Source organism: Phalaenopsis equestris, unplaced genomic scaffold (genome assembly GCF_001263595.1).
Source record: "Phalaenopsis equestris unplaced genomic scaffold, ASM126359v1 Scaffold000149, whole genome shotgun sequence".
Taxonomy (NCBI): domain Eukaryota; kingdom Viridiplantae; phylum Streptophyta; class Magnoliopsida; order Asparagales; family Orchidaceae; genus Phalaenopsis; species Phalaenopsis equestris.
In genome coordinates, this window is record NW_018164591.1 from 264,273 (window position 1) to 276,297 (window position 12,025).

A 12,025-nucleotide genomic window follows, 5' to 3' on the forward strand; every position below is an offset into this window, starting at 1 on the left:
AAATAACCATGTAGGAAAAATGGGTGCAAAGTGAGTCAAGGCATGTGACAATACGCAATCTAATGCATGAGCAGAATGATGATGTTCATGCACGTGTGGATTGCAATAGAGGAATCAAAGGCTAATGGATGCAAAGCAAGGATGCATAAAGCTCGTACGAGAAGAAAGAACACAATCAAACCGGGTGGGGAGATCAAGCAGGGTTCAATAAGAGAAAATCATTAAAAGCAGATGTGCATGTGAGACATCGGGCGATAATCTCAGGAGTAAATGCAGTCTCATTTTGGAGCAACAGCAAGAAATAGGGGGATTAACCGAGAACAAGAGCAAGTGATGATAAAATTGAGGGATCCAATTGATAGATGTTGGTGAAGGGTGCCAAAATGGGTTTCAACGAGTTGGAATCAAATTAACTGATAGAATAGACCAATGGGATCATTCAATTTTGTTGCTCAAATGATGTAGCTGAGGGTAGTGAGAAGGGAGAAATCATTATTAGGAGAGAGGGACCAAAAAAGAAAGAGAGAAAAACAGGAAGAGAATTATATCTTTTCATTCATCATTCAATTGCATTCAATTACAAACCCCAAATATCCTATTTACGGAAATATCTTTACAAAATAAAGATCAATAAAGTAAAACAACCTAACATTCTAATAAACTTTAAAATACTGAAACTACACATAAACATAATCCCTTGCACGGAATTAAAAAGCCATTTGTGCATTCAACAATCATGAAGCTAACCTGTCTCCAAGACAAAACAAACCACAACCTTTGATCATCCCTCCATCCAAGGAAACTGCACCATCGGTTATGAAAGGCTGAGCACATAGCATTTCAGACCTGCTTTTGTATACTTGTAGGCGAGAAAATAAATTAAAAAACAATGTTTCCCTTAGTCCATAACCATCAAAAGTGACACAAGATAAGTGCATGTCATCCACGCTGATCATGTTCACAGCAAAACCTAAAAATCCAGGTGGGAGCTTCCCATTAGGTAGCCTTGGATTCAATAATGCAAGCTTCTTCTGTGGATCATCGGAAATAAATTCACCAACAAATGGTCTGAAAAAATAAGGATGAGATTTATTAACAGAACATTTGGCAATGTGTGAAAGCATCCATATGTGACAAAGACACAATATCTGTATTAAACAGAAGGAAAAATGAGAACATGAAACTTACCTCATGTTTTGAAGGCAAAAAACATGAAATCTGCCTTTCATTGTCCTTCCAATTGTTGGTGCAACTCCATGAAGACCAGTATTCCTGTCAATGGAGCCATCTTTCTCATATTGTTCAAGAGCTTGAACACCTTCTAGTGTCTTGCAAACAATAGCTAACATGTTGTCCAAACCCAAGTACTCAGACAACGTTCTGATTACAAATTTAATAACAACAAATGAGAAATACATGAAAATTGACCAGGTCACTTTCATAAGGCATACTTATTGAGTAGCAGGTGACGAGGGCTGATGAGCTTTAAATTTTAAAAGATTGTTATCGGGAGATTAGTTATAAAAGTACTTCAGAAAAAGCCCGAAATTGCTTCCAACTATACAAATAAATTCTAAAAAGCCAATGGATTTTAATCAGATAAATAACAAGGTACATTTACAGATAATAATTGAATAACATCACTAAGTCATAGTTGCAGAAAAGAAACAAGCGTGATAATCAAAAAATCATGTACAATGACAAAAAAAGGAAAAAAAAACTAACCTGCTAAGTTCTTCGTCCTTTACTTTTCCAAGTGAAGCAACAATTCCTATTATATCCTTGGTGCACTGAAGAGTAGATGCCGCTGAACCATGCTGATCTTTTACATGACAAATAATGCCAGCTGCTGTTTCATCCAGTTGCCGTATATGATCAAGTGTCTGCTTCTCAGTGTTCACAAATGTGACATTGCCATTTGATTCCACAGCCACAGCAGACGAATGGCATTCCTTCAGCTCACCTAAAGAAATTCTGATGTTTCAACTCAGATCCATTTGCCCAGGAATTAAATAATCGATCAGTAAAGAAAAAAAGTTAAATCTTCTATTTTGCCTAGCGTAGTACTACATGCTATACAAAGAGACATAATTCTATTCAGTCAAGATTCAAGTCAGCAGACCCACATTTATAATTGTGGACTTTTGTCATTGTGAGGTGGCCCAGATTGCCTGCCATATGGGCCCCACGAGTTTAATTTTTGGAAGCTATTGGAGAGAGTTTCCTATTTCAGCTTTAATCTTTTTTTATTTCCTTCTTATTATTTTGTATGTCTATTATTCATTATTTGTTTTGTATTTGGTAAGTTGTAATAGTCGTAATAATGTTTGCCATATTCATCTCCCATATAATAAAAGGAAAGGTTGAAATTTGAAAATATTTGAATAAGAGAATATAGTTTATCCACATTGCTTCATGGTATCAAAGCTTCAAGCTCGGTTTTGATAGGATTAGAACATCCTAGGTCTATCTATGGCTTTGTTTGGCGTAGCTGCATGGGGAAACTGCTGCGGGGAAACTGGCTGTCTGTTTGGTGCAGCTGTGTGAAAACAACTGCAGAGCAGCTGTTTCTGTAAAAATGATAATTCTGCCTTGTTTGAGAAAACTGTTTAAAAGATGACTGTAACAGCGAAATTTTTGAAACTCCAAAAGCGAAATTTATTATGTAATAAATTAGTGAAACTTCAAAGTGTTAATTATGTAATAAATTTAATTATTGGGTAATTAGTTATTAATTGTCATTTAATAAATTTATGGGATTGATTAGGATTGATTAATATATTAATTTATGGGATTGATTAATATATTTTAAAAAGTTAACTTGTTCGATAGTTGAGCATATGAAATAAAAGACTTCTTATATTAATGCTCTTATATTCGGTGGCACGATTGTATTAAAAATATTTTTTTCATTTAGGATCTAACATATTATTAATGAACTAATCAATTTAATTATTTCAAATAGGTCTTACAAGTATATTTTTATTTAGGTTCTCCATTTTATTAGAACAAAACTTAAATAGGACTTACAAATATGCACGGCTTATACTAACAGAAAAATGAAAATTTACATGCCTGCCACAAATATACACGGCTTATACTAACAGAAAAAATAGAAAAAGTGAAATCGTAAACAGAATGGCTAAAAATATAATAAAGCCAACAATAGTGATTGGGTACATACCACCTAGTTCCTATAGATTTACATATACAACACCTAAACTTTTTTTAAATTTATACCTTTTCCTACACAAATTTATAGCTCCAAGGTGATCTTAAGTATTAAACATTAAGTGTGAGATATGTAAAAAAATATGAATCCCAAAGTTCTACACAATCTCAAAGTTCCTCCTCCTCTCTACACAAAAAAAATTTGCTTCTCATACAAATTAGAACTCTGAGTTGTTAAGCATACCAAACAATCAAAATATATATTTTAGTATTTAAACCTTACAAAGCAACTCCCATCAAGTTTCACAAAAAAAACAAATGTTCATCAACCATATTAAACGAGTTTTTCTCGTATATGAAATAAAAGTACGGAAAATGTTCAACAACCAAAATAAATGAAATGAATTGCACATTGTACTAAATAAATTACAAATGCCCAAAATTGCCTTCTACTAACGCGGTTGTAATTTCTTTACTTAACTCCACCATTTCTTTTGAACTGTCCCCTTCTCTAGTACAGATAGTGGAAGGACTACTCCCAGATCGTTCCACGGAATGCCCAATGTGGTACTCAAATGCCTCTGGAGGGACATGCTCCTCGTCGTTGTTAGCAATATAAAAGTCAATATCGGTGCGGGAGGGACGCCGCCGAATATAATTGTGTAACGTCATCATTGCATTCACAATCTGGACTTGTTTGGGAAACGGGTAAGGTGGCATATCGCGAAGAATCACTCATTTCTTCTTCAAAACACCAAAAGTTCTCTCGATGACACCACGTAAGGAGGAATTTTGTTAAAAACTTTTTTTCTGTCACGTGTCACATTGTTGGCTCGCTCGAAATTATATATATGATATCTAGTATCTGGGAAGGGTTTGAGATACCCTTGCTGCAATGGATAACCGACATCCACTAAATAATATTTGTCTGGAATGCATTGTATGTTCAGTATGATGTTTAAAGTGATAAACCAATGGACTCGATGATGCAGCATACCGTGTGAAGGGTGTGGGAAGTTGCACTAAGCATTTTGCATAGCACTTTCAACATTTTGTTGTCGTGTGCACTATCATCCCAACCGGGCATGACGAACGTAAAACACATGTTAGTCACACACAGCCATGACATTTTGTGTAGGGGTCCAAAACACCCGATAAATGCAATATTTTCATCATTTGTAACTCTTGCATCGACGTGGGTTCCATCTATTGCTCCAATGCAACCCTACACAGATGCATTTGAGTTATTAATGTCCAGTATTCATATTTAAAATTGAATATTATAAATTGCAAATGTTACCTTAAAAAAGGGCATGTAACGTGCATCACGTTAAATCTCTGTAGGAGTTCGTGCGAACATTGGCTCAGTTGATTTTATGACTTCTTTAGATAGGCTCACAAGTGCACTGAAACCCACAGAAAAGTATCTACTGAAACCCACAGAGAAGTATCTACTAATCGTCTTAGATGAGTGTTAGAATCGTTCCATCGAACCACGCATTGACTCGTTTTGTGATAATATATCACAATTTGGACTTGTTTGGGAAACGGGTAAGGTGGCATAGCGCGAAGAATCACTCATTTCTTCTTCCAAACACCAAAAGTTCTCTCGATGACACCACGTAAGGAGGAATGTATTTTGTTAAAAACTTTTTTTCTGTCATGTGTCACATTGTTGGCTCGCTCGAAATTATATATATGATATCTAGTATCTGGGAAGGGTTTGAGATACCCTTGCTGCAATGGATAACCGACATCCACTAAATAATATTTGTCTGGAATGCATTGTATGTTCAGTATGATGTTTAAAGTGATAAACCAATGGACTCGATGATGCAGCATACCGTGTGAAGGGTGTGGGAAGTTGCACTAAGCATTTTGCATAGCACTTTCAACATTTTGTTGTCGTGTGCACTATCATCCCAACCGGGCATGACGAACGTAAAACACATGTTAGTCACACACAGCCATGACATTTTGTGTAGGGGTCCAAAACACCCGATAAATGCAATATTTTCATCATTTGTAACTCTTGCATCGACGTGGGTTCCATCTATTGCTCCAATGCAACCCTACACAGATGCATTTGAGTTATTAATGTCCAGTATTCATATTTAAAATTGAATATTATAAATTGCAAATGTTACCTTAAAAAAGGGCATGTAACGTGCATCACGTTAAATCTCTGTAGGAGTTCGTGCGAACATTGGCTCAGTTGATTTTATGACTTCTTTAGATAGGCTCACAAGTGCACTGAAACCCACAGAAAAGTATCTACTAATCGTCTTAGATGAGTGTTGGAATCGTTACATCGAACCACGCATTGACTCGTTTTGTGATAATATGTAGAGAGTTATCGCCAACACATCACGTTGAGTCGTCCTAAATGACCCATGAAGACCATGAAATCCACTAAGTTCTGCTAGAATATTTGTAAATACTTACTGTCTCATGCGGAACATGTTGTTGAATCAGATTGAATGTCCAGCAAGCATTTCCCCAACCCATTTGTCACCAAAATAAGACAATGTGAAGCATGGAGAGCGGCCAATGTACGTGTTGTAGTACTCAACGATCAAGGCGATCGCCGCATTTCTCCGTCTCTGTCTTTCTTGTTTTGAATTCATGATGATGTATATTGTACTAGTGTTAATTAAAAATAAATGGAATTAATAAATCACGAAGAAAACATGACTCAAGCATTTATAAGAGATTAAAATGACGGCTTAAGATTTTCAAATAAGCATATCACTATAAAATATAATAACGAAGTAAAATTGTTTCAAACAACAACATATGAAATAAAAAAATCCCCCACTCAATAGAAAATAAGAAAAGCGCGCATAAAAATGTCGCAGATATCACTATAAAAAATAATAACGAAGTAAAATTGTTCCAAACAACAACATATGAAATAAAACAATCCCCAACTCAATAGCAAATAAGAAAACAGTTTTCTAAGTTTTCTCTGCGCGCATAAAAATGTAGTAGATATGCCACCTGTTTTTCTTTGGCAATCGTTGCGAAGAAATCTCGGTGGATCTTAGGGATACCACAAAACCTTGTCTCACTTGGAGCGCATGCATATTTGTCTGTTGCGAAGACACCCTCAAACATCCGGTCCAGCTTCTCCTCAAACTCGGGTTCAATGCCACAAAATTTGTACTTCTTTGCTGCCAGCACCACCTACAAAATCATATTAAACACTTCTGTACTAAAAATAAAAGAAATAAAATTATATGAAATGATATATTGCTCACCGCAAGTCTTTCAGTCCACCACTCCTTTAAAACATCAATGGTTTGTTTCATCGGATCTCAACCCAAGCCCGTTGATCCTCGTTTCAATTCCTTCCAAATTTTACTGGATCGCTCGTCGGCCTCAACTGCATCGTTGAGCTTCGAATCTGCATGTTTTGTCCTTCTCATCTACTTAGGACAAAGCTGATGATTTTGTCAACCCCTTCTGCTAAAGAAAATCTTGTCAGCCTCATTTGTTGTCAACTTGGGTGCCTTTGACAGCATCATTCGTCAACCTTGTCTCCTGCAGGCCCTCCTCTACTAGCTCCTACAGCCGTCAAAGCCTCTCCAATAGCTATCCAACAACCAGAAGCCTCCCTACAACAGTCAGAATCCCTCTAGCCAGCCTAGTTCTATTTTGGAGGTTAGTTTTGAATCAGAGACCAGAAATTTTGTTCAAACAACTCTTGAACTCTCTTCCTTTATCACAAACCATAAACTCATTGGCCATAACTTCTTTCAATAGTCCAAATTCGTGGTTATATGCATTTCTGGAAAATGAAAATAAGAACATCTCATGGGAGAGTGCACAGTTCCTGAGCTCATTGATCCTACCTATCGCTCAAAAAAGATCCAGAATCATATAGGCATGTCTTGGTTGATCAATTCTATAACCACAGAAATTGGATAAAATTTATTGCTTTACAGGATAGCACAAAAGATTTGAAAAGCAGCTTGTGAGACTTATTATAGTACTGAAGACACTACGACAAAACTACATAAGCTCTGACAATAAATGTCGAGTGTGCTCAATACTTCAACACACTATCAAGATGTTGGTTATGGTTAGATATGCATGATACACATGTATAGAAGTACCTGCAAGATGCTACGATGTATAAAACAATAGTGGAGAAGAAGAGGACGATCAAGTTCTTGTTGGGTTTAAATAGGACCTTACATGAGGTCAAAAAGAGAATCATGGGGATGACGCCTCTCCCCACCACTAGGGAAGCCATTGCTGAAGTAAAAAGAGAAGAAAGCAAAGAAAGCTAATGATGGCAGAAAGAAACTAATGATGGCAAAAAGTGTGGGTGACAGCTCGGATTTGTAGACACAACTCCCATAATTCAAAGCCAAAGAAGAATTGTCTCTTGGAGGTGTTTGGTAGCGTATTATTTATATGATTTAACCATGGATTTAGCTAAATCCAACCAAAAAGTAAAAAAAATTTAAATTGAATGCTCCATTAAATCCAATTTTCCCATGTTCCATCTAATTCTTCTCGCATTCCGTAACTTATGAGATGTATATCGGAATTACATAAATCAAACTGCAAGCCGGTTATATTCAGTCGTCGCTCACGATCTCTTCCCATCACCGACTCGATTTGATAAATCCGCATTTATCGAATTTGATAAATCCTAGTTAACGTAAATCTAACATGTAGCCAAACACCTTGTGTGAACATTGTAAAAAACTTGGTCACACAAAGAACAAGTGTTAGAAACTACATGGCAAACATGTAGATTGAAAACCTGTACCAGAGAGAATGGATCAAGATAGCAAGCCCCATGTTGCTACCTCTTCTGAAAGGTTTGACGACCCTAGTCCCTTTACTAAGGACTAGTTGGAGATGGTGAAGAAGCTTCTTAGTAGCATGATTGAGCAACCTACTAGCTTGATGATACACCAAGGTATCATATCCACCTCCTATCTTGCTAACAATAAAAGATAGTGACATTAGGTAATAGATTTAGGTGCTTCTGTAAATATGAATAGAAAGATTTATGCTCTCATCAACTATCAAGAGATCACCACCTCCAAATTTATTAGAAATGTCGATACATCGCACTCCAAAATTGTTAGGAAATGAGAATAGAAAGTCTCAACTTTCTTTTGAGTTATATGTTCCCCAACTAGATTGCAACTTACTTTCAATTAACAAGCTTACTCGTGACTGTAATTATGTTACGAAATTCAATTCTAACTCTTGTGAATTTCATGTGGTGGATTCAAAGAAGATGATTGGCAGGTTGAATAGCATCAAGGTCTATACTTGCTCAAGAAGAGCTATTCTCTTAACATACAAGTATCTCCTCCAATATCATCTTTGCAATTTCCTAAGTTTGTTGTGTTTGACTCTGTCGAAAGTCAAGTTTTATTATGGCATGTTGTATGGGTCATCCCAATTTTCATTATATTACAAAGATGTACTCAAATGTATTTATTAAAAAAAAGCTAGAATTTTATCAGTGTCAAACATGTCAATTGACTAAACATACTTGTCATGTATATCGTGTATCAGTACAAACTCTCACATCCTTTTTCTATCATCCACAGTGACATTTCAGAACCATCAAAATTGAAAACTATCAATGAAGTCAGATGGTTTCTCTTTCATCGATGATCACACTAAAACCAATTGGATATTCCTCGTGAAGGAGAAATCTAAAACCACACAAATCTTTCAATCCTTCCATGACATGATTTACACTTAATTTAAATGCAAAATGCAGATTGTCAAAACTGATATGCACAAAGGAATGCTTCAACTCGATCCTTGGACCCTACCTTGCAAAGAATGATATAATCCATGTGAATTCATGTAATGAAACTCCACAACAAAATAAGATAGTTGAGATGAAGAATAAACATCTCCTCAATGTATCTAGGTCTGTAATACTTTCTCACAATGTCCAAAAATTCATTAATAGAATGTCAAGCAGGATTTTGGATTCAAAGCCTCTCTCAATGTTTTGATAAAAACATGCCCTCATATTAGAGCCTTCTCATCCAATCTGCCTCTTAAAATATTTGAATATCTCTTTTATTCATATTCACCAACCAAATAGCACAAAGATTGTCCCAAAATCCATCAAATATATCTTGCTCGGTTATGCTTCTAATAAAAAGCAGTACAGTGATATTCTCCCAAATCCCATCAAATATATCAAAGCCCCTCTCTATGTTTTGATGAAAACATACCCTCATATTAGAGTAGTCTCATCCAATCTTCCTCTAAAAATATTTGAATGTCCAACCAAACCGCACAAAGATTGACCCAAAATCCATGAAATATATTTTCCTTGGTTATGCTCCTAATAAAAAGGGATACAAGTGATATTCTCCCATTACTAAAAATACTATAACTTTATAGATGTTACCTTCTCTCGAAAGCAATCCCACTAACCTAAATTTGAAATTCAAGGAGAGTCTCGGTAAATATCAAATTTGGAACAGTACTCTAGATTCACATATTGAACTAGAGTCAACACAATATATTCTACTTCTCTCTAATTATTTTGTCTCCCAAGTTCCACCACTTGAGAATATATAACCTGAGACTGACAACAAGGAAATTCATGTGTACACTACGAGAAAGAAATCCATTGAGCAAGAAAAGGATTATGTAACCACTGGACCGTTCACAACCAAATCTGAATCCACACATCTTTGAAGTTCCAAGGGAGGTGGAATTTAGTGGAGAAGACAGGAAAAGTTGCACAAATTATTTTATATCAAAGAATATCTTGCCTATGGGAAGTTATTATCACTTTATAAAGCTTTTGTATCTAATATTGATAGTGTGCAAATACCCAAGTCTATTCATGAAGCACTTCAAAGTGCAAAATGGAAAAAGGTAGTTGAAAAGGAGATCCAAGCACTTGATCTAAATAGCACATGGAGATAAAATAGTCGTTCGGTGCAAATGGGCGTTCAATGTCAAGCACAAAAAAGATGGGAGCATTGAGAGGTTCAAGCCTAGGTTAGGAGTTAAAGGGTTCACTCACTCTTATGGGATAGACTATCAAGAGATCATTGCATCGGTGGTCAAGCTAAACAACGTAAGAGTTCTTATTTTGCCAGTGAACAAAGAGTGGGAACTGCATCACATGATAACATGAATGTCTTTTTGAATGGACCTTGAATAAGAAGCGTATATGGAGAGCTTACTAGATCTGAAAAATGACTCAAACAAACATATGGTTTGTAAACTAAGAAATTGTATAGCCTCAAACAATCTCTGCGGGCTTTGTTTGACAAGTATGCTAAGTCTATAAAATCTAATGGGCACATCCAATGCCAAGCTAATCATACACAGTCATAAAGCATATACGTGAAGATAAAAAAGCTATACTCATTGTCTTTGTAGTTGATATAATCCTAACAGGTGATGAAAAAAAAGAAATTGGGAGGGGGGGACTATTGAGGTTAGTGCCATTGAATTTGAAATCAAAGATCCAAGAGCTATGAGATATTTTTTGGGCATGGAAGTGTTCAGGTCCGAGAGTAGAATTGTTATATCCCAAAAAAAGAATATCTTAGACTTACTAAAAGAGAGAAGAATGATGAGGTGTATACCTACTGAGACACCTATGAATTTCAATAAAAAGTTATATTCAAGGAGAGAAACGACACTAGTGTCAAAAAGTTGATACCCAAGATTAATGAGAAAGTTTATCTACCAATCACATACTAAACCTAATATCGCTTATTCTGCCAGCATTGTGAGTTAGCATATGAATAGTTCAAATGAAAAATATTTTGAGATAATTTACAGAATATTGAGGTTTCTTAAGAAGACCACTGACAGAGAATTATTCTTTAAAAAATCAGACAATGGGGAGATAGAAGTTTACACTGATGCTAGTTGGACAAGAGAAATTACAACAAAAGATCCAAAAATGGGTATTATTTCTATGTATGGGAAGATCTTGTCACATGGAGGATGTTGACCTCATTTTTAGTGAGGTATAGTCTTTCTCTTAGGATTTAGGATCTAGCCTTAGGGGTCTCCCGGCGACTATCTTAGAGTCTTAGAAATGTGACCCGCCTCGTTTTAGGAGTTCGACCTACTTCCGTCCCCTTTTGGAGCTTCGCGTGTGTGGTATCGACTTCTAGCACTTAGAAGGATGAAACCGACATACCGACATGAGGAAACCCAAAAGGGATTCCTGTAGGACCTTTCTGAGCCTTAGGGTGGTCTTCTGCACAATTCGCACTCCCGCGCGCACAAATTTTGCAATTCGTTGCCTTTGGTGGTCTTTTTGTTGTCTTTAGCCGTGAGCCCCTTTGTGCTTTGAATGGCCTTGGGTCGTGGGCTTTTGCAGTTGTTCTTTGCTGCCTTAAACCGTGAGCTTTATTAGTTCTTTTCGGGCCCCTTTGATGCCTTAATTGTCAGCTTTACCTGTTGTCTTTTAGGCTGTCTTTGGTTATGGGCCTTGTTGGTTGTTTCCTCTGCTTTGCTGGCCCTGGCCGTGAGCCCTCCTGTCCCCATCCCTGGCTTTGGCCGAGAGCCTTGTTGGTTGTTTTCTCTGCTCTGCTGACCCCGATCGTGAGCATCTATCTGATTTTATGGGAAGACTTCGTGCTTATTTAATGTATGAGGCTATCTATTAATCTGAAAGTTGGAGGAATCTTGATTTTTTAGTATGGGTTTAGAGATATTAACGGCGATTTCCCTGCGATCATTTTCTTTCGAAGTTTGAGAAATTTTGAATCTCATTTTGAAAAAACATTTTGTTGATTTGATTAATCCTGCGTTCTCGGGGTTTGGAGAATCAGCGCTAAGTAATATTTTATGTTTATTAGGAAAGACCTTGGACCCTACT

General features: G+C 36.4%; 1 protein-coding gene across 1 annotated transcript; it reads right to left on the bottom strand.

The window, feature by feature from the left end:
* Positions 1-577: 577 nt before the first annotated feature.
* LOC110021823 (protein DEFECTIVE IN MERISTEM SILENCING 3-like) lies at positions 578-11,691 on the bottom strand. Its single transcript, XM_020720486.1, has 6 exons — positions 11,602-11,691; positions 6,172-6,357; positions 5,170-5,243; positions 1,726-1,974; positions 1,189-1,380; positions 578-1,068 (listed from the first exon to the last, which is right to left on the bottom strand). Exons 1-6 carry the CDS (start codon positions 11,689-11,691, stop codon positions 735-737), a joined length of 1,125 nt encoding a protein of 374 aa, XP_020576145.1. The 3' UTR covers positions 578-734.
* Positions 11,692-12,025: the final 334 nt, after the last annotated feature.

Bases quoted from the DNA above. Each gene is read 5' to 3' on its own strand.
- LOC110021823 (XM_020720486.1), bottom strand. From the start codon at position 11,691: ATGGGGACAGGAGGGCTCACGGCCAGGGCCAGCAAAGCAGAGGAAACA. The intron at 5,244-6,171 runs GTGGCATATCTA...GCATCTGTGTAG, and splicing joins CGATTGCCAAAGAAAAACAG to GGTTGCATTGGAGCAATAGA. The intron at 1,975-5,169 runs GTGTTTTGGACC...TTGAAACATCAG, and splicing joins GAAAATATTGCATTTATCGG to AATTTCTTTAGGTGAGCTGA.